At 34.8% G+C, this 23,223-nt stretch overlaps 1 protein-coding gene across 20 annotated transcripts in view; it reads right to left on the bottom strand.

Annotated features, from left to right (window-relative positions):
• The window catches only part of SLMAP (sarcolemma associated protein), a 96,750-nt gene that overhangs the window by 18,386 nt on the left and 55,141 nt on the right, over positions 1–23,223 (bottom strand). For 10 of the 20 annotated variants that reach the window (XM_032194195.1, XM_032194198.1, XM_032194208.1 and 7 more), the window contains 9 exons: positions 19,124–19,180; positions 15,678–15,758; positions 15,358–15,417; positions 10,494–10,616; positions 9,659–9,733; positions 5,237–5,557; positions 3,819–3,936; positions 2,981–3,152; positions 569–703 (listed from right to left, as the gene is read on the bottom strand). In XM_032194195.1, the coding sequence (XP_032050086.1) occupies positions 569–703; positions 2,981–3,152; positions 3,819–3,936; positions 5,237–5,557; positions 9,659–9,733; positions 10,494–10,616; positions 15,358–15,417; positions 15,678–15,758; positions 19,124–19,180 (1,142 nt within the window). Of the gene's footprint in view, positions 1–568; positions 704–2,980; positions 3,153–3,818; positions 3,937–5,236; positions 5,558–9,658; positions 9,734–10,493; positions 10,617–15,357; positions 15,418–15,677; positions 15,759–15,895; positions 16,105–17,613; positions 17,726–19,123; positions 19,181–23,223 lie in introns of those variants that run through there. The other 10 variants (XM_032194206.1, XM_032194210.1, XM_032194207.1 and 7 more) reach the window with 4 other exon arrangements.

The following is a 23,223-nucleotide window of genomic DNA, read 5'->3' as shown; positions in this document are numbered from 1 at the left end:
AACTTAATTCTACTGATAGAACCTCTCAAATTAATTGTAGCAGAAAAGATTTCCATTAGTGAATAGAAAGGATGGTTCAATTACATGTATAAAGCATGAGCTGACCAGGGATAACCACTGTTAAGAAGCATAAGCAAGAGTGAGGAGGGAACATATGTTGTAATATTCACTAATAAATAAAATAAAAGCATCTTGAAGAAGGTTGCTTAACTCTTTTGGACCGAGGTTTCTCAGCTTACGTATCAGTCTCTGAAATTAGAAAGTTTTGCCTAGATCTCATTTGCGATTAGTTAAGATGGATTATTTCAATACAGCAGATATCTAAGGCCATACTTAAAACTGTCATGGAGCTGTAAATTTAACTTGCATGCAAATTGTACCAGTTGACCTGCAAATGACCTGCAAATTTGCACAGGTAGTACCAGAATGGAGTTTTGCATATGATTTGGTACATGGACCTTTTGTGAAGGCCAGCCTTTTTCTATTCAGCACTTGGGTGTTCTCGCAATCAACAGAATTGTCATTGGTGTCATAACCAGACTTCCCCAAATATTTTGGACAGACTTACGTTGTTTCCTTTTTCTTGTAGCAGCTTCAGGTTTTCTTTACACTGTTTAAGCTCTTCTGTGATTGACTGTTTTTCTTGCTCAGCCATCTCATACTTCGCCTTCAGTTCTGAGAGCGCTGTCTGTGTTCTTTCATACTAAATGCAAAAAGAAAGAAAAGGCTGCAGATTTTTGGCCGCTCAAAGCTTGCTTACAATTGCTTAGCACCCAGCTTTCTTTTCTGCCCAGCATAACTTGCCATGGATCAGAACATTCTCTCTTAATAAAAGCAAGGCAAAAATATTGGTTTAGATTTTCTTTTTGTTAAATTAAGATTTTGTTTCTGACTTGGAAAAACTAGGATTCCTTGTATGCTTTTTCAGGATAATTAAGCGTAAATTCTGTGATCGTGTCTAGAATGATACGAAGAAGTATAATAAATTTCATGTTAGGTATGTAATGATCTCCCCTACTACTGGAGGAGAAAACACAACTCACTTAATGACTAAACAGGCAGCAACGACATTACAACTTGCTTCAGAATCAGAAAGATTATTAGAGGTCGCATTACTTACAAAAAATCACAAGTAGATAGAATTCTACAAACAAATTAAGTCTAGAAACACAGATTAACTAGCTACATTTCTATATTAGGTTTCAAACATTTTAAGTGTCCAGAGCTTCAGAAATTTTCCACTTCAGACAAATGTAGCACCTGCCCATGCAGTATGCCATTAAGAACATACAAGTGCAGTAGTTCAGAATGAGCTCACCATTATCTCTCATTAAGTAATCAATAACATTTTTATATTACTTTAGAGTATTCTTTTGCAGACAAATTTTACCTGACCTGGAACTTCTCAGGAATATATTCACAGACAGCAAATCACTGAATAGAAAACAATGTGTTTCTTTTTACCTGGGACATTCTAGAAGTAAACTACATTTTAGTAGACTGTCACGTATATTCTGAAAAAATCAGTGCATTGAGTACTGTGTCCTTTTCCAGAAAGCTTGCTCATACTCAACTGTACTGAGTCTATCCCAGAGTGATCAATTTATGTGCTGTACCAGTAACAATAGAGTAACATGACATCTATCAATAATAATTATGGACAACAGTGCATTAAGAAATTAATATGAACGGTTCACAATTAATACATCTTCATGCTAACCTCAGCACACAAGGCTAACACACAGCTTATCAACTCTTGCAATGATTTACAAAGCAAGGAAATATGAAGTAAATTAACTCATCTCTCATATCAAACAATTATTCATTACCATATGGGACAGAACTGTAAAATCTAAAAAGACAAAAAATAAAGCGGAATAAGGAGTCCTTTACATTTAAATAGTGGTCTTACAACTATGCTGATCAGTCAAATAGGTGCAAAAAACAACATTTTGTATGAAGCAAATAAAACCTTTTTCCCCACGCATCAAAATCAATCGTAAAAGAAGGAAAGGCATTTAGAAAAAATAACATGCCACAATTCTTACTGTGGATTAAGTATAAATACTGGGACAATGCATCTCATCTTTCTACCTTATGGACAGTTTCTCCTTTTTCAAACTTGCATTCAATTTTCTCTACAGAAGTTTTTCTCTACAAGTTTTCCAGCAGTCGTCACAACAGTGGTTATTGAGGACAGAATCAATGACCTTCAATTTGTTTGTGCCACAATTTGTCTGTGGCATTTACCACAAACGTAAAAGAGTAAGCAACTTTACAAACATATCTGACTGCAAGCAGATTAGTAAGACTGTTCAAATTAGAAAAACAGAAAGGAATGTGACATGGATGACCTAATGACAAAGCAAAGAAAAACACTGCAGTACACAAACTAATAGCAGTGACAGGGGAAAACTTCTCTCAAAATTCCTTTATTGAAGAAAGCAAGTAACTGATTGAGACTATGGCCTTCTTCCAGACATGATCATTAGTAGCTAGGCTTAAAATGCTAGCTTTTCCTTATGCACTTGCTAATCATCTTTAGAAGCCTAGTGATCCATTATGATGAAAGGAAACCGTCTCTAAAGAATGTGTAGTCCTGTTCTCAAATAAAGCTTAAACCATACTGAGTAAGAAGAATACATTTTGACTCATAACGGCTAACCAGATGATCAGGAACATTTCTGAGTAAGGGTCACCTATCTTTAACAGCTTATAAAGTAAGCTAATGCTCTTACTAAGGTAATGAATGGAAGCAAATTTAAGGAGGTTCCCAAAACACACGTAAGTCATGTTATTTGAAATCTTCCCTTTGAGATTTAACTATTGATGTATATATTGTTACCTAACATAAACGTACTTGAAATAAAAGTTCTGCTACTAAAAATTCTGAATTTTTGACATTTAAGCTTTTATAATGAAATAAAAGGAAAGTCACTGGGCATTGTATTCCTTCAAAACAGAAAGTGTTTCATGTTACCTCTTTCTGAACATCCTTTGCTTGACTCTCAGCTTCACTGAGTTGGCTTTTTAGACTAGCTGCATCCTGTTGATGTTTTTCTCTCAAAGATCCCATCTGATTTTCAAGTTCCTTTCGAGACATTTCAAGAACACTTATATTGCTGGTTAGCGCTAAACTCTGCTTCTGAGAACTGAAAAATAAAATACAATTGTTTCTTTACATACTTTAAATTTAAACAAAAGATTTTTAAAGCAGTTTTCACTTTCAAAAGCTTCACATCTCTATTTAATACAGAAAAATCAGCTAGAGACAATCATAGAAGAGCAGATCAACATTGACTCCCTAATGCAAAGTACTGATATAAGATTGCCCACAGACCTGCTTTTAAATGCATGTGTACACATTATCGTGTTTAATGTAATTATAATCTATACTATAACTTAGATTATTATTTTTTTTAGTTTCTTATTTTACTTTTTTTTATTGGTCACTAATTATATATTATATACATGAAAGCATTGTGAAACAAACTTGTAATTTGAAGAAGTCTGTCCAAGGTTGTTAGAAGCTTTTCATTTATTTGTACACATGCTTCTTTTGCATATTCCAGTGGTATAAGCTAATAGCAAAATATATCAGGATACCATGTAACATATCTGAGAAGTAATACAGAAGCGTTTGGGGAGAAATAAATGGCAAAATTGTTTTCTGCCAAAAACTAAGATAGAAACAAAATTTCAGTTCATTTAATCACAAACACCATCAGACATTTAGTACCAGTTTAGGGAAGAAATAAGAATAACCAACCTCCAAAGTTTCTTTGTTATCTTCCCAGACAAATACACCATGCCCTTACCTAGAAAGCTCCTTCTCTTGTCGCTGAAGTTCAGATGTAAGCGAAGTATTTTCCTTTCTTAGTGTAACACATTCAGCTTCCAGAGCATTCCATTCTGCCTTCAACTTTTCAAGTTCACCTGCAATTAATAAAATTAAATTTTAAGTACAATAATTTCACGAATGCTTCAAGCAGCACCAGCTAATAAATGGTGGAAAAGCTGGTATTAGCTGTAAAGGTCAAATTATTATAATCATGTTATATGATTTCTATTGCAATCATTTATAAAACATGTCACAGTATCTTTACTGTTAGGAAGAGCTTGTGAGCCATACACAAGCTAGTGTTTTTTCTTAATGTGAGCTTCTTTAAGGCACAAAGCAGTAGTAAATTGTCTTGCTTATATGTCTGCTCGCACTGCATATTTGAATCATATTTGATTTCACTTCTCGGCAGAAAATCAGAAACAAATTGAAAGTAACAAACAACTAAAATCCCTAGATAACCATGCCTCGGCTAAAAGTAACAGTGTTTAAAGAAATAACTAAATGGTTAAAGTAAGACCTTTGAAATAAATCAGTCTATGGTAAAATTGTTTTTTATCAAGTATTACTTGTCTTCATAATAAAATGATGGAGACTGGAGCCTCAGCTGGAAAAAGGCTTTTCTGATGACTTCTACGATTAACTAATTCAGAATTCAAAGCATATTTTACAGATGCCAGCTTCGCTGTGGCATGTAGAATATTTTAGCAAGAGCTTTTAACCTCTGTTAGCAGATTCTCCAAGACCTGAAGCTATAGAACTGGAGCAGTGGCTCCAGTGTATTTACCTGCATGTATTGCAGCTAAAGTGAAGAGCAAATGAATGAGCCTAGCAGATCTGGCTCAGCACCAAGTATTTGTGCATCTCTGAACATCATGCTTCCAAAATAAAACTACATTTAATAAAACTATATGTATTTTAACATAAATGAACACAATATCATCTGTTTTATTAACCCATAGTAAATGCAGGTTTCTCAAGTGAACCTTTGCTATAAAAATTAAAAGTTCAGAAGCTACCCCTTTACAGGCTTTAGTTATACAGATTTAACTATACGGATTTTATGCAAGTCCTTTTGAAAACCTGTAGCAGTATCAATCCCTCTAACAACACAGGTTTTCCAAATGGCATTGCACTTGGCCTACTTTTGGTATCAAAAGGGTACCTAAGCTAATTTAAGCATAATTGGAAGTTTCTATTTAATGAAATACATGAAAGGGTTTTATAACACTATAAGCCTTGATACACTTCTATAAATAAAGATATAGTAAATGAGTGTGCATGCATGATGGGAAGGAGGGATAGAGGAAGGGAGGAAAGTTTGATTTATTGACATTCATCAGACTGAAAAGGATGCTGTTTGTGGTGGTTCGTGGCACTGTATTAAACAAATACCTTTCAAACGTGTAGCTTCTTCCTTGTGTTGCTCCTCACACTGCTGACACCTGAGCTGAAAACTGGCTTGTAGATTGACAATTTCTTTTTCATAATCTGAGGCATCTTTCCGCCACCGCTCAAGTTCTGCTCGCACAGTTTGCAGCTCTTCTTGAAGAGTAGAAATATCAGTATCTCGTTCTGATGCTGCCTTTTTGGCTACTTGTTGAAGGGACAGAATTTCATTCTGAGCACTGACTAGCTCATTTCGAGTGCTTGAAACTTCACTCTCCTTTTCCTCACGAAGATTCTCAATATCTTCTTGTAACCTCCGCAATTGAGCTGGAAAACATACGTTATTTTTACAATTTTTATAAACTTCATTTACAGAAAATCTAAACAAAACCCTCCTGTTCTCAACCTGCTGATGTTTAATAGAACTAAAGAAAACTAATGCAATTAAAAACATATTAATCTTAACAAATGCACATATGAGGGGTTGCGTATTACAGAGAGTTAAGAAACAAGAAAACGGGTTTGACAAAGCTTTCTTAGACAGGGTTGTTATGTGGGGGACATTAAAGGAACTCTCCTGAAATGTAAAATCAAGATTTAGATCCAAATTTATTGTAAACAAAACAAGTATTACAGAAGGAGGACACAAGAGGGAAAGCAAAAAAGCTTCTGTGACAAGCCAGATTCGCAATACTACACTGTAAATGTTTGCCTGTTCAGCAGCTAAAGTTAACCTGTGATGTCTATAAATACTTGAGGCACAGAGTCTAATTTCTACTCCATTCTCTCAACTTGTAGATTAAAAATTACTTCTTCGCAAAAAGTGTTTTGCAAGGCTCAAGATGAATTTTAGATCAAAAGCAATAGCTGCACCTAACATACTGAATTGTAAGAAGACCTTTAGCGCTCATGAGTGGCTGCAAACTGCAAATGTGCAGCAGTCACATAAGTGCTGGGTTATTCAGAATTTCACAACTGCATGAAGCAAACCTTATAAATTATTCCTATTCAAAACTGTTTCATTACTTAACTTCCCTTCTCTGAGCACAATTATTTTTTCATAAATATGCATGCAAATAGAATCCTGTGCAAATACTTACAAAAAATACAGTACAGAGGAAAGGAAAGTATGAAAGGAAGAAGAACAAAATCATAGTTAAAACCCTGACTAATAAAAGCAAAACGTATAATTTGCCCAGTGTTTTTGTTTTGCCTTTTAAAGTATACAAATCAAAGCTCACATGTATTTCACTGATTTTCGAAGAGAAAAAGCAATTACCTAATTAATGAAGAAATGCTCTGAGAAAAGAACAAAGTTCTTTAGATCACTCGAAACCCTAATATCAAATACTGTAGAGGGTTAGAATTACGCACTTACAGTAGTATGTTACTTTTTCTGAGGCAAAGGGCAAGCAAGGACAGTGGAAAGCACGGGGAAGATAACTGAGGCTAAGTAACCTTCATAGGTTTCTTGTATTTATTTTTGTTCTCTCAATCCATTACAGAAGATGACACCGAGAATATGAGTGAGTCATGCTGTAATCTGATATAGCATAAAAACTGCTCAGGAGGGGCTTTCATGACAACTATCCATGATGCTTGATGTCTTTCAGACCTTTCATATACAGAGATATAGGCACAATTCATACACAGCTACAATCTAGAAACTTTGCTGCTAGTTGCCATATAGTAAAGAAGAAACATGCTTTTTTTTTTTTTTTCCTCTTCTAAACAGGCTCCAACAAGACATTTAGCTCATTAGATGAGCTAAGGAATCTATGAACAACCCAGTTCTGCACTTTGGAAAGAAAATATAGCATGGGAAAGACCATGATAGCTCCTATTCATTATAAAACATAATAGCTAATATAGACTATACTAAATGAGATTTCACAGCAATCCTGTGTAAGATGAAGCAGAATACCAAGAATACCAGAATACCATAACAAAAACATCTGGAGCATGATGGATTTTTGAACATGCGAGCAACAAAAGGCTTCCATCTCATTCATTTGGAAACAATTTCCAGAGGATTATACTAACAGAATAGTAATCAAACTAGTAGATGAGAACAATCTAACAGTGTAAGACAACAGAACATTAACAATCACCTGTGTATTGTTGTGTTTGAAGCTTTGAACCTACCAAACCCTTACACTAAAAGTACATGTTTCTAAAACACCAAGAATTAAGACTTGTTAACATCAGTAAGCAAAGCAGTGATTTTTCAATATATATTTTTTTTAATAAAGTCCAACTAAATTGCTGCTTCTCAGGCAGCTTTTCCAAGAAATTTTTTTTTTTTTGGTCTGCATTGTTTATGAGCAGCTCTCCCTTTAAATACTCGGGCATGAAAACAAGCATGGTATGAATGAAAATCCCAAATATACAAGTGTTTCTAAAATTTGGTGGAGTTGTAGAAATAACTTACATAGAGGATTTACTACAAAGAATACTGAAATGTTTTCTGAGGCACGGGATATAATTTGAAATGACAATTAGAAAAAAAGCTTCCATTACAACTCTTATTTATGTAAGCCATTACCTCACCCAAACTGAATGTTTTGCCTTTTTTTTTTTTTTTTTTTAAATGGGCAATGACTAGTTACTTGAGATACAAGAATTTCCTTGCTTTACCTATTTGTGCATGTAAAGAACTTCACACGTAGAGACAGGATTTCAGTTGTTTCTACAGCACCCTTTCTATGTCAAACACAGCACAGGCTGGCCTAAAACACTGATTCCATTAAAATATTTGAACAAATGTTACTGTGTGAAATTGTCAGGATTTTTTTTTTCTCCACTACAGTTCACAGAGGCTGCCAAGATAGAACAGTGACATCATGACAACTTTTCCCAAGTTGTGAGATATGTCACACCCTAGAAGTTTGGAAAGCAGCAAGCAGACAACTAATATCAGAATGTTTTAAACCACAATGGCGTGATAGGAGCAAGAATCATTAGCAAGAACTCACTTGGGAAGTGATCAAGACACAAAGAGCCACCTTGCAATTAAGCATGGCTCTGTCAAGCTTCTACTTTTTTTTTTTTTTTTTTTTTTTGAGAAAAGATGTAAAATTTCTTCCTCCTGCACAGAAATGGCTATCAAACCCCAATTTCTAACTTTTTCTACAGTATTTTTTCTTAGAGAATTTTCATTATTGGCAGGACAGAAGTCAAAATTTAATTGCTCTTATTCTGAAGAAGGCTTCTCTTTCTTAGAGGAATAACGGCAGAAGACCTAAATACGCTTTGCTGACATTCCTATAAAACAGTGCAGTCATAAGCTTCTCAGTAAGTGTAACTGGTATATGAAAAGTATCACATTCCACAACAAACTACTACCCATAAAAAATAATTTTCTAAAGCTAATTTAATTTCCTAAGACAATAAGACCTGTGTTGTCAGTCCATTTACCTGTCTGTTCATGTTTTCTAACCATTTGATGTCCAAACCCAGCAATATACTGACAACAATCTCAAGGTATGAAGTTCCTACACATTCCTTCTCAATGGCTGAGTTCATAATGATGGTGTTCATACTAACATTTGTTTTAAGGAGGAGTCCTAAAATAACCCTTATCAATTCTAAGGCAAGATAGCCTCTCGACCACGGAACTCACTCGCACGTACAGGGTGACAAGTAGGCGTGTAATGCCGAAAATGCTTATGTGACATGCTACCACTAGCCCAACATACTGGACGAGTGACTCTTGTCAAAGCTTGAGCAAGCACAGATCTCTTATAACACCAAGGCAACAGAAAGATGTTGGAGGGGCTGAGGTAATCAACAAACCAGTAGAAAACCAAACTTGGCTAGTTACACTGCTCTTCCAAAAACCTTTCTGCTTTCAGTCAATACGAACTTCACTAGCTTGAAAACAGTAGCTTCTGTGTCACAAGTAAGAGTTACACAAATCATGGGACTCTATTCTGCTATAACCATTTTGGGCTGAAAGGAGCACGAGCGTGGTCATTGCATTTTTCATAAAGCACAGACTGTGCCTCTGTTGAAGACATTTTAATGCATCCAACTTGAGTGCAGATCTGGAGCGATTAAAAATTATTTCAGAGGATTTTACTACTAAAGTGAAGAGACTGAGAAGTACAAAAATAAACCTTAGTGTTTAAGGAAAAGGTAAAACAGCCACAGTAAGAATCTCTGGATCATTCAAAGCTAAGAAAGACTGAAGGAAGAGAAAGGAGAAGAGGAACATGTTACAGATGACATTACTTGCATTATTAAAGTTATGATTAAAGCACAGAATAGGAAACATATAACAACAGAATTCAGAGATACTGTGAAACAAATCATATTTAAAACATACACTCACTTAACATTTTCCTTCATAAGTCCTTATGATGCCATGGGAACAGCTAAAGCTATATGTTTCCCCTAGGAGACTGAGGTGAAAAAAATATTTCATACCTTGCAGAACATTTATTTGCTTGTTAGATTCTTCAACTTGCACTCGATATGCTCTTCTCTCTTCTTCCAAAAGTGCTACAAATGAAAGCGAAAATGTGCCCAAATGTTTGTTAGTGAGAAGTATTTCAGTTTTGTAATTAGTTTTAGTCATGACTTCCCCTTAATTAAAGATTAAAACAGTCAGATTATTCCAGTAAGTTATCAAAGCTAGTAACTGTAAGTAGTTTAATAAAGAGTTAATAGTAAATATATTATTATTGTGGTAGTATTGCAATTAATTTGAAATTAATGCAATCAGTTGCCTGATCCAAAAACTCCATGTGTGCTAAATGCAAACTGGTGTAGGGGTGGGAAGAAAAAGCTTCAGCACAACCACTGAACAATGTGAGTTAAACTGGACTACGCTATTTCCTGCAAAAAACAACCCATGGTCTTGCTGATGGCAATGATACAGCTCCATGTTTGAAAGGACAATCTGAAGAGCTATCATTGAATGCATTAGAATATGTGCCTTATCTGACTGAAATATGGATGAACCAATATGTCTAGATAAATATATCTTCTATGAATGAAATATATAGAGTTAATGTACGTATTCAATGCTATGAAAAAATGGTCAATCTTGAACCAAAAAAGTCAGGGGCTCAATCTGACTGTTTATGCATATATATATATAAAAAAAAAAAAAAAAAAAAAAAGGTTTCTGACATTCTGTGCAGGAGATTCTAGGAAACAAATCTATCCAACAGTCAACAAAGCTGGACCCCTTTTAAGGTTACCTATTAAATACAATTTTAATGGATACCCTACACAGTCAAGTTGATCTGAGTCTCACCTTGAAGTTCAAAGCATTTTTGTTTACTTGTTCTAGCTAGCTCTTGGGCTTCAATCAGCTCCTTGTGTAGTTGCTGAATTTCTTGCTTAGCCTCAGTCTCTGATTGTGCACCCTGCAATTCATCTGATAAAAGAACATTTTCTTTAAAGCATAAATTTGCACAACAGCTTAATTTGCACTGTCATGTGATGTCAAGTACCTTTTTATTCACATCATCCAGAGTTAGTTAAAGTAAACTCAAAATTGGATTAGGTAAATATTAGCAAAAATATTAATACATTTTTAAAAGGAGGTAAACATATGCATAGTTTAAAACATTCATTCTACATAACACAGTAAAAAAATCATACACAAATTCAATAATTTTTAAAAATACTGTATAGATTGGCAAGGATTTCTGTATTGACATAAATGAAGAAATGATAAGCATAAGACAATCCTTGACTGCATTTACAACTGTTCTATTGTTAAAAGGAAGCTACTGTAGCCTTCTTTCCTAGCACAGACTTAGCAGTAATGATCCTGCATCCCCTATCACCCGAGCCCACCCTCCCACACTCCTGCTCCTCCAAGCACATCCCAGCCCGGTCCAGCAGCATACCAGCACTCAGAAAAGAGGCTGTGTCTTTCCTATTCTCACAGTAATGAATTGGTGTGATCACAGAATAGAGATATGGGTGCACATGTGCTTTTAGACCTTCTCAGAACAAAATTATGAGAGCAGAAAGAACAAAGAGGACTAAATATTTCATCCAAATACTCTTTTATAAATTTATTAAGAGTTCCAAATCCTAGTTGCTCTTTACTGGAGATGTTTTGTTCTTAGCTTCTCATGGATGAAGACTTGGAGCAATTAGACTTTCAGTCCTCCTTAATGAGACAGTTCAGCAGAAACGGATGAGGAAGCTGGCAAATTATGTTCTTGATAAAGAAGCAGTGTCCCAAATCAAACAATAGACACCCTAAATGAACTTTCTGGTGGACAGCATTTTCGAATCAATGAAAGCATACATCACGAAAGATAACACTACTTCAAGGGAGATGAGAAACTTAAGTTATAGGACAGCATAATCAATTTTGCAGAAATGCAATGTGTGTCAAGGTAAAAACTCTTTTCTACTCAAATGCAGAAGGGAAATTTCCATACACGTGATATGCTTTTAAATCAAAGGCCAAGAAACACAAGTATGCCTATGAAAAACCTAACAGGTTTTTGGTCTTCTACAAACTGACAAACATGTTTGTGATAACTCTAAGATGTGAAACAAATTCTGTAGTAGCATTGCTCTATTCATAACTAGTAAAAACTATTATTGGGCTCTGAAATAATTCTTTCTAGAAGCAAATTGATGTCATGAAAACCGATTAGAGAACCAATGCAAAAAAGCTGCAATTAAACAAGTATCTGAGCAATTTCCAGAAGTATTTAACATTGGACTAACTGTCCTCAGAAGTCTAAAGAGTTCTATCATTAATTATGAGGTACACAAAAAATACAACTGTTTGAAAACCTTCATCAATTTATTCTAGTTCATGGGAAGTTTTCATCTGTGATCAGATTGTTTGCTGTGTTATAAAAGATTCTTAATAAACTCCACTTTCTGCCCCACACCCCAACACAATAAGATTTCCTTTAACATTTCTTTTGTTTTTCACTCTACTGGTAGATTTAAAGTCATTAACAATAAAACAAAACAGTGTGATACATAACAAATCATTTCCAATGCACATGAAATCTGCTTCTCCTTCAATCTGGCTCTAGAAAAGAAGTCTAACTCATGGGTCAGTTCTAAGGAAAATTTAACTTTTCCAATTCATTAAAAAATATTATAGTGTGTGAAGGAGTGTTTTCCATCCATAAACTTGGATTTTGCAATTTCAGGATCTGTAAAGCTTTAATAAAAAAGACAAAGTTGAGATTTAATCAACATGATTAAATCAGCTTGAGGACATTAGCAGAGCTTTGCTTACATGTTTGCCTTTGTATTTTTGTTCTGATAACAGAGAGGATAGAATGATACGTAGGCTGCTGTCTTAATTCATCCCTTATCTGTATGTCTGGTCTGTGGAAGCAACTACCTTAGTAGGCTGGTATTTCTCCAAGTCTCACAAAAGTTCTCTTTCAGAATTTTGCAGGATTTCTGAGCTTGTTCAGATGAGTACTTTTCAGAGTATTCAGTGAAGTCAGATAGACAATTATAAATCTGAGTTTTCTTCAGCTTTATAAGATTCACAGAAACCTTATAATGCACATAAAATATTTGGCTATTGCAACAGTAAAAAAAAAAAGGTTCCCAAACTTCCTGAATGAGACCACTACTGATTCTTGATATTTATTATCTAAACTAACACTATTCAGCAAACCCTCAACCAAACACACTTTTTACTTCGATTCCACAGATCAGTCCCGGAGTTACAAAAAAAATATGAGGAAGTTGACAAGAACAAGATCACTGAACTTCTGACGGCATTTATTACTTTCCATCTGTTTAACATGTACCTGTTTTTCACTTTGCAATTTTTCTTTGTTAGAGAAGCCACTTACATAGCAACATCTAAGGAATTCTTATAAATGGCTAATAAAGATGTTTAGCTCTACTAATCTGTGCAAGGTCTTCCCCTTCCCCATCTTTGCCAGATTCTGACTTGCAGAAAGCTGAAGCAGATCCCTGAATGCTCTCAGAAGTTATTGATGAAAAATACACTTGGAGGAAACTACAACAATTTAACATCTCATCATTTTCTTGTTCCGTACATTTGTTTTCTAAGTTCCGACAGTTAAACAAAAAGGAGCAGTGCCTTTTCCAACAGCCATTTCCGCATTCCAGCAGCTGCCAGATCAGAAATGTTCTCACTCTTCCTTAATTACACGAACGCATAACAAACCCAACTGAAAGTCTTTCTGTGGCAAATAAGATCCTTTTAAGGGCAAAGTCAAGAGTATGCAGTGGCTCTCTGACATAATTGCAAACAAAACTGTGAGCTTACAGACTCTTCATAAAAATTACAAAGGCAAATGATTCATTGTACAGATATTTTTTTAATGGTTTCAGGAGAACAAAATAGGAATGCCTATAAATAGCTTCAAGAGAAGAAGCTTTTCCAATTCCTTTAGTTAATTATAATATGTATTTTGATTGCAAAGCTGTCTATGCAAATAAGTATTTTCTACTTCTTTGAAGTTCAGTAATGGTTATGGTTTAAGTCTAACTGGGTAAAGACAGATAAAACAACGACAATCATCCACATGAATACAAGACTGTTTTGATGTTACTATCAAAAATTTGGTTTTAGCTTTTTAAGAGTTCAGTTACCCGTCCCTGTCACTTTAATACATCCTGGACAGAAAAAGTGTAAGTACACCCGACCCTTGACAGAACATGAGCCCATTCTAACCCAGGAAACAGCATGCTCACAGAAGGCTTATCTCGTTCTTGGGCTATAAAAGGCAACCTTGCTGACAGAGCCTAGGAAGGCTTTATCTGCATTTAAGGAGAGTTCAGTCACCAGTGATTTTCAATCTCAGGGTCCATGGACTACTTTTCATGTGCCTGCAGAGGCTAACTAAGAAATCCAGCCAATTATGAGTAGTCTTCAGTTGTCTATGTGAGAACATTCACTTCCACTGACTTAAAAAATATATATACATACACTTTTTTCTTTTTTTTTTTTTTTTTTTTTTTTGAGAATCCAGAAGGGTGGAAAAATCACTTATCAGTGGACCTATCACTACAGATTTTTTACTTGTTTTTCCACCAAGTGTGTATTTGCTTAAAACATTTAGCTAACTGCTTTTGAATTATAAATATAGTGTATGAGTAAGGTTATATGCTTTACTATTTTTTGCTGTTCATTTTAGAGCAAAATGTAAATGAAACATGCACAGTGTTATGAACACTCCTTTTTAAATAGTTCTGTTGAACTAAAATTCACTAGAAAAATCTCATACTCAGTTTTAGGTTTCTTGTTTGGAAATATATATACTATATATTTTAAAGTTCTTTCTAACAGAAAATCAGAGAAGTGTAAACAATTACAGGAAAAAAAGCTCTCTTACGGATTTCCTAAATTTCATTGTGGTTTCCTGTCTTTCTGAACCATGAAAAGCTCTCACATTCTTCTTTACTTGTGATGCCAGTGTAAACATCATTTCATAGATATTCACAAATATGTGGCAGCACATAAGGCCAAAAAAGTTAACTTTCAGTATGATAAATGTAACAATATCCCACAACACTTCAGATCATGTAAATATGTAAATAGCTCGCTAATCAAATCTAAAAGTACATGCCTTCAGAGCAGTAAAAAGTATGATTTTGTAACTATAAAGATCATAGCTAAGGTTCAACAATCATTCCAAATATTGATAAAGCAAGGAATTCAAATCTTCACTACGTTAACAATAAATAAAGACTTTAGACTTTTCTGTTTAAGCCACCGATGCAAATCAACAGAAACATTTCTGGCAGTGATGCAAACTACACAGGTAAAATGTCACAATGCTTAAAGTATTTGTCAGTGGTGGAGGAATCCCTTTTCTCCTTGGTTATTAGCCCTAAACTGAGTAAATGTTGAAACTATTTTTCAACAATACTTGAAGTTACAAGTTCATAGAACAGTGTTGGTGAGTGCAGCTAACAAACTTGAAGCACAAATCACTTCTATATTAACACTCAGCAGCATGCTTTAGTATCACCCAAAGGAAACATCATTAAGTGCAATTCTTCCATACTACCATGATTTAAACATTTCTTGAGTTTTTGTAAAAATACACATTTCATTAAAAATCAACAAAAAAAGCTGGTAGACTGACTTATAAATACAGATTACGAGTCTAAAATTACAAAAATAAATTTCTGTTTACCTTTCAGAAGAGCTACTTTAGCAATAGGTTCATTTAGATCTTGGTCATCCATTTGGGCATCTGGAAGAAAAAAACACTTTCAGAGAACAGGTAGACCACAGACAGCTTTCATATATGCATTCTTTAAGCAAAGAACCTTTTATGCTCTTCCCACAGTTATTTATAAAGTTGCAAAGTAAACAGTACTGCTTAAACTTATAACCGACCTATAATACATAACACACAATACAAGTATTCTCTGCCCTTTTAGAAAATTCTCATGATTAAGTGATTTAATTCAAACTAATTAGATTTTACAGAAACTTCAGTTAAATCTTTACCTGTAGTGTCGTCGCTGCTTTTTTCCTTGCTTGGACTGAGAGTGTCTGACAAATCAGATTCTTTCACTCTTGCCTGATTCTCTGTAAGAGACAAGGAGAATCAGCTACAGTAAGTAAATACTTTGTTCATTTTCTTAATCATATTTTTTTCTATACACATATATATCTAATGACTGGTAAATGTGACTAGAAAAAAAGAGCTGAAAACACTTAAAAACCTGGTGTTTGCTTATTTCTTCATAAATTTGGGCTCAAATGGATTCAGTATTACTGAAGTCATTATCTAGGCTAGCATCTAATAGGGGATGTAAGAGCCTCATGCACAGCTTGAACTTTTGTTTAAAGCTGTATTCTTGCCAGTTGGAACTCTGTGCAACAGCTGATTGTTTTATTCAATCAGGGAACAAATAAGAAAAGAAAAGTAGAACAACGCAGATATTGTTACAAGTCAGAATGAATCTGCTATAAAGAATAAAACTGTGCTTCAGTATTTTGGACAAAAAAATATCAGCAAGTCTTGTATATACTGTACCCAAAAAAAAAAAAAAAAAAAGCATAGCGTTAACCAATCAAGAATCCTAGTAATATAAATTAATACACTGACTAGTTTCTAGAAAGAATTTTCAGTTCAGATTGTATTACTACAAGGCAGTCACTGTCTCTTTTCCACAAAAAAAACCTTCATGAAATAACTGCACCACATTATTGCATGCAATTTAATGAAGCCTCACGCGTTTTTTTCACCAGTTCTAAATTTTTAATGGGAAGCAGACATTTTCAAAATATGAGGGGACACAGCAGCAGCCCTGACTCCTAGTCTAAAGACTTTGTGAACTTTTTTTTTTTTTTAATAACTATTTCAATTTAGCTATGATGGAACCATTAAACAAAGGCACAGCATCTCAACCAAAACCCAGTAAGTTTGGCACCTATGAACCTTGACACCAACATGCAAGCGAGGTTAAACATAAGGAAGTCTTCCTCGGCCAACTATGCCCAGCCTTGGTTTGACAGCATTGCTGCCTACCACAGATTAACAGATGTTTCTTCTGAGTATCAAGTTCCAGGTAGAGAGAGATACATACATACGTACAAAGGCATCATTGCAACATTCCCATTACACAGACTTCTCTTCTACCATAGATCCAGAAACGCATGGTGAACATAAATAATTTCTTCACGTATAGAGATATTGTATATTAAAAAGCGTCAAGTAGTAAACAAATCAAGTGTGTTATACCAACAGGGTTAGTATATGAAATTTTTTTTTTTAAAAAAAGCAAAGGAGTCACGAGAAAGTTTGGGGAAATTGTTTTTTCAAATAACAAGAGAACAAATGGAACTGAATGCCCCCAAAATGAGACGTGGAAAAATGAAGAGATACGCACTTACACTGGGAAATTAGCAAGATGACAAACACAACAGGCTAATAGAAAGAAACCATTTTCTTCATTTAATGTGAAAAGTTTTCTATTTCTTTGTGCCAGAACATCTACTTTTAAATGAAACAGAAGAAGGCAAGTACAAACAAAGAAGCTGATCAACAGCCAGACTTCCTACCTTAACATAACTGAAATCACTGGAGAGAGAAGGGGAAAGCACCTGTACACTTAAAGCACATTAGGGGTTCAGACCTGGCAGCTATTCCAAATAGAAGTCATATGACTTCACAGCTGACTTCAAAGCTCATATGGACTGGAGCAAAGAACTTGATGTTTGGGGGTTCCTCTATGCTAAAGTGAAAGCAGTACTTCCCTAGTTTAAAAACATTACTCCTTAAAAATAACATCTGAAGATGTTACAATACAAAGCATTTTACAGGTATCAAATAGAAACAAGCCCACAAGACTGTCACGAAAACTAATAATTATTAAAACAAGTAATACATTCTTTGTAAAGCTTAGGTATTAAGAAAAGTATATCCTAAAAACCTCACCCATGTCAATCCAGAAGTGCTAAGCTGAGCAGTATTTGTATCCAGCTAACTTTACCATATCTGGGCATACATGGACACAGCTTCCTTGTTCTGTGAGAAGTGGAGCAGTGCAAGTTCCAAACCCTGAATTAATTCTCTCTCTCCCCACCTCCTCCTATACTCCCCTCCCACACATCCTCAGGTACACAAATTCCTCCTCCCCCCATCCTCCTCCTCCAGAAACAGGGACCAAGATCAGGCACTAGAGGAAAGATATATATGATATACATGATATAAATATATATAGCAACTATCTCCATCCGAAACAGCAGAAGTAAAAAAGAGAAATGGTTTAGAAACCTGCTTACTATTCTGCAGCCACAGTCTTAAGGACAAAACTTTGTACTTAAGGACAAAATTTTTGTACTACATTATTTCACAGCAGTCATTCCTGTTTCCCGTAATAAAACGGAGCTGAATAAATATAGCCAAAATGATAAAGTATATTAAAATGTGTTGACATCATACTTACTTGATGAGTTTGAGTATATTAACAAGCACTAAAAATAGCTTGTCATTTTGCAAGTTAAGTGGCATGCAAGCGTTAAGTTACAGTTATTGTATGCATTCTTCTGCCAAATATGGCACACTGTCTGTAACTTACTCACATACAGCAACAGATTAAAGGTGCAATTTCAGACATAAGGTGAAAAGTTTCTAAAATACCAGAACTTTAAACAAGTTAATGTTTATTCAATACAGTAACTCTTTGTAGAAGGACAGAGGATAAAGAAGTGAGTTAGTATGTCTAGACATGAATAAAAAGCTATGAAAGTGGAATCAGCCTAAAAGTCCAAATGATTTTACATTATTAGATATACAAGAAATATTGATCTATGCACTTTGAAACATTCCTGGTTTTGACACTGCAAGATAAGGATCATTTGTCTTTCAAAAGGTAAATATTTTCTAATTAGATCTTTGTGTTTCACTTGTTTTACACTGAAGAGCGAAAGAAGTTAAAGATGCACATTTATATTTTACTTGGAAAAGGCAAGTTTAGAAGGTTAATAGTTATTTTAAAGTAAGTATGAAGGTGTAAAGTAGAAACAAGTCAAATTAAAAATTCTTAATCACAACTTGAGTGAAGCTAAACAGTATTTCTATGTCCTCCTATAATAAAAACAAAATCATGATTGAAATTTATGCAGGCATGAGAGATTTAAATCAATTTGCAAAAAATACTATCTTTTTTTTAGAAAACATAGATTCAGGTTAAGAATTCAGTCAAGACTAGAATTTCATGCACTCAATCTTCAGAAATTAGTTTCCCCTAAACATTTTTACCCCACAATAGTATTTGGAGCAGAGTTCAGTATACGATATAGCTCCCCTTGTTTTTTGCTTTTTTTTTTTTTTTTCTTAAACGAATATTCAACAACACTCAAACTGCTAGTTAAAGACAGAACAGACATTAAAGTGACGTAAAAACCATGCTTCAAAAACAATTAAATAAATCCATAAGTCTAACCTTTCAAAAGCTTTGTTTCTTCCACTTTGGTTAGATGTCCTTCATCTATGATCTTGTCTGCCAAACAAAATAAGTGTTACTTTCCAAGCTCAAATTAAGCAAGCTTTTCCCTGCACACATCTACGTAGACTACATTCCATGACCAAATTAAAAGCTGATAATATTACAACTCAGGCTTGAACAAAAACTTTATTCTGGCATGGAATAATGAAACAGCACACAAACCTTGTGGAACTTGGTGATAAAGTGCATAATTATTTCATTTGCAATTTATTAAACTTACGTTATTAATGCTTTGGTTCACTAATGAAAAGTTATGATTTTTTTTAAAATGAACTTTTTTTTAAATCTAAGTGGGTGCAAAAAATAATTAATAAATTCTCAAGTTATAACTAGCAAAAAAAAAAAAAAAAAGGAATTCTAAGAGCTAGTTGCTTGAAATGAACACCCACCAAATAGAGTGCACATCTAGAAATACACCATGGTAAAATAGCAGTTGAGAAGCCACCTCCACATCACAACTGCTTTATCAGTGCCCATGAAAAGTATACAGAAATAGCCTTTACTAGCTTAAAACTTTCAGAACGCTGCTTTCCAGAAGGCTGTGCATACATCACATTCAGGTTCACAAAACCGAGTTTACATAGCACAGACAGGGCAGTCTACCCACGTATGTCAGGTGCATAAACACCTAAAAACTGAATTTGAGGCTAGATTGCTAACTTCTAACTAAGTAGCCTATTCCGGGAGGACACGAACACAAACACTAAGACCCAGGGAAATAAGTCTGGATTCATCAATGATACCAAGAGAACTACTAAAGCAGCAATTAATTTCTTGTTACAGGATTTCATTATTTCATATTGCTTAGCAAGAGGTTAGGCAATGCCAACATACAAAGTTACTGAGGGTCAAGTATCTTACAGATCAAATAATCAATTTCTATTCAGTAAATCTTGCACTTTAGACAGTGTTGAAAGCATTCCTAGGGGGCTGTTAACACCCAATGAAACACCAGGCTGAAGCTGCTTCTCATCCCCATTCGGCGCTCTCCCTGCTGGATCCCTGACAATCTGGCAGAGCACAGTTTGCTGGTTCAGCCATGTGCTTAACAGGTAATTGAGATGGAGAGAAGACAGGACATACAGTGCGTACAAGAGTTCAGATTAAGCAAGCTGGCTGACAGGAAATCATTCTCAATTCCTTAGCAAAAAATAGTGAGTTTAGTCATGGTTTCTGGCTTCATGTAGGTCTGGAGATTACGAAGTCTCTATATTCCTCTGATGGCGTGTTGCTGTCAACATGACAATCTAAGGACAGATGCAGGACAAGAGTTGAATGGAGATATCTTTTTCAACCACAGATGGAAATGGCCAAGCTTTTAGACATAAAAACCTGAAGTCTGAAAACATGTTTGTATGACCAAAAGCTTGTCCCATCCCATTCCTGCACCCCAGCCAGACAAACTACTCTGTAAGAGATACATCCCCCATCTATTCTTATCTACCAATATTGTCCTGCATTTTCAGAAGCTTTCATAAATACTGTTTCAGTAAAGCACTGAAATGCTCTCTGGATTTTTGGGATTGGGTTCAGGAAGTCACTTGTCATCCAGTTCAGAACAGTCACTGTGCCTAGACTGTGGAAGGACAACAGTGGGCATCGAGCTTCTACAGCCGCAAGCAAAGAGTGACGTGATGATATTATGAACGCTATTCTGCTTAAAATATATAAAATCAAACCTAAACAAAAGCCTTAAAACGTGATTTTTCCAGGACTCAGTTGAGGCTGGAAGAGTGTGCAGGTAGGAAGGCAGCAAGAGAGGAACTGCGGAATTCTGCCCTTATTTCTAAAAAAATGAGCTGAAAGTAAAACCTTGCACTCAGAATAGCTATCAACTGCCTGATCTGAAGGGCTGATCTTCTATATGCTGGATGGTTAGCTTAAAATACACCTCTGTGATCAGCTTACAGAAGAAAATTTTATGTTATGAACTGATGAATCTTGAAGTCTTGACATTGAAAAAGCAGAATAATTATAACACAAAAGAAAGTAATTAGTCTTCTTGGCCCAGTCATTCTCGCAAACTCTCTGAACATTGGCAGCAGCTCTTCACATTTTTGAGAATCCCGAGTTCCCATGACTAAAAGTTATGTGCAGATTTAAAAAAATGTTGCTTTTCCCATAGAGGTTTACTGTTTTCTAATGCTCATTATGGCAATTTTAATTTCAACATTTGTAACTAAGTTGCTTTCTTGACACTATTTCAGCAATAACACTCAAGTCCCCTTGCCCAGTGTGACCCGAAGCTGGTACAGCAAATATTTTTTACTTGGTGGCTGGCACCTCTCATAACTTCCAAAGAGACTAAATACTCTGTGTTTTAAAAATAAAGCGTTAGGATAGTTGAAAGCCAACAAGAAATAGCTTATTTCAGCTTGCCTGTGTATACTTAGATAATAAATAGAAAATTGGATGTAGACATGAAATTAAATAGCATTTCATACTTCGATTCTGTACTCTTACCTCCCTAGTCACTAAAGACAGCAGAATCCAGATGACAATCAGGACTTAAGAGAAAGTTGAAGTAGATATACCTGTATCTTTAAAACTTCCCTGTTTCAGATCTCTGCAACTTTACATGTTACTATTTCAAAAAAAAAATAAAAATCTTCATAAACTCCATCACTTAAATTTAAAAAATATGTAATTAAAAACAAAATCTCCATTTGTCCTGAATCAGGATGTTCGTTTTTGGACACACACAAAAGAAAAGAAAAAAGAGGATCCTAGATTTAACCTCTGGCAGAAATAGTTTTAATATTTCATGTTATCCAGTAATTACTTATCAAAAATTAAAGAGCTGTTGATATATACATATATATAATATTTTCTACTGAAATACCATGCTTTGAAGTTAAGATTTGCAGATCATATTTAAGTCAATTCCTGTCATTTAAATTTAAGAATTCCCCTTTAGAAGTAGGTTGCCTATTACTATGTGCAATCCGATAGGATATCTTAGCATTACAATGATTGCTTAAGCAAGTGTCCCCTCTCAATATATTTCGTTTTTTGTACCAAATTAATCTCTCAAGGAAGCCAGTTTTGAGGACCAATGAAAGGAAACCTGGCCCTCTACAGAAGTTTCAAAACATCCGGAAAAAAGTTATACTAACCAGTTTTAACTTCATTTGTCACCCACAGGTCATAAATACATTTTTAAAAGTTGAAAACAGCCATTCAATCCATTCAAAACCTACTCCATTTAGATACATAAATTATTGAAATAGAAGTGCAAAGGAATAGTAAAAAGGCAAAAATTGACTTGCATTTAAAATCATAAATGCAAAATCATAAAATGAGGAAAAAACTAGGTCATAAGGAACAGCTAAATTGGAACAAAAGATAGGAAGCTGACAGGGCACTAAACATCTCTTTTGTCTATTAATCATCACATTTGGCAATAACTCATACCCAGTACTAATTAAGAGGAAGAAGAACGTGTCTTTTTTGCTATCGATTGTACTGGATTTCACCAGTAGTAACTGAAAAAAAAAGTTATGAAATGAGCATCAGGTGAACTGGATGTAATGATCAGAAAACGGCATACTTCTCAGATCATTCAGAGCAAGATTTCATAACATTTTATAGCTGCTGTAGATCAAGAGTTACTGGATGATGTTGTGAGCCCTACTGTTTGGAAAAACAAAACAAAACCAAAACACTAAAGTCAGGTTTTACAAACAATGCTACATACGTTAAGCATCCATGCTGCATTGCAATTGAGATTTTAAGAGTCCTATTGTTTCTTCCCTACCAAAAAAAAAAAAAAAAATTAAAAAAAATCTGACTATCTTGAGGAGTCTGGATTGATGTTAACATATAAGTACTTTTAATTGCCTTTAACCTCATAGCAACTGTTTATACAGAATATTAAATAACTTAATCATCAAATTCTCTTTCTCATGCTACTTTACACACATTTCCTTGACTCTTTCCTCTTGCATTTTTCTTCACTTCCCTGCTGAAGCTTTCCTGATTTCTTCCCTGCTTCTTCCCCAGAACTAGCAATATGCACACTTTCCTCTTCCTACCAG

This window comes from Aythya fuligula, chromosome 10, assembly GCF_009819795.1.
Source record: "Aythya fuligula isolate bAytFul2 chromosome 10, bAytFul2.pri, whole genome shotgun sequence".
In the NCBI taxonomy this organism is placed as follows: domain Eukaryota; kingdom Metazoa; phylum Chordata; class Aves; order Anseriformes; family Anatidae; genus Aythya; species Aythya fuligula.
The sequence above is the reverse complement of the archived record's forward strand: the minus strand, read 5'-3'. Positions and strand labels throughout refer to the sequence as shown.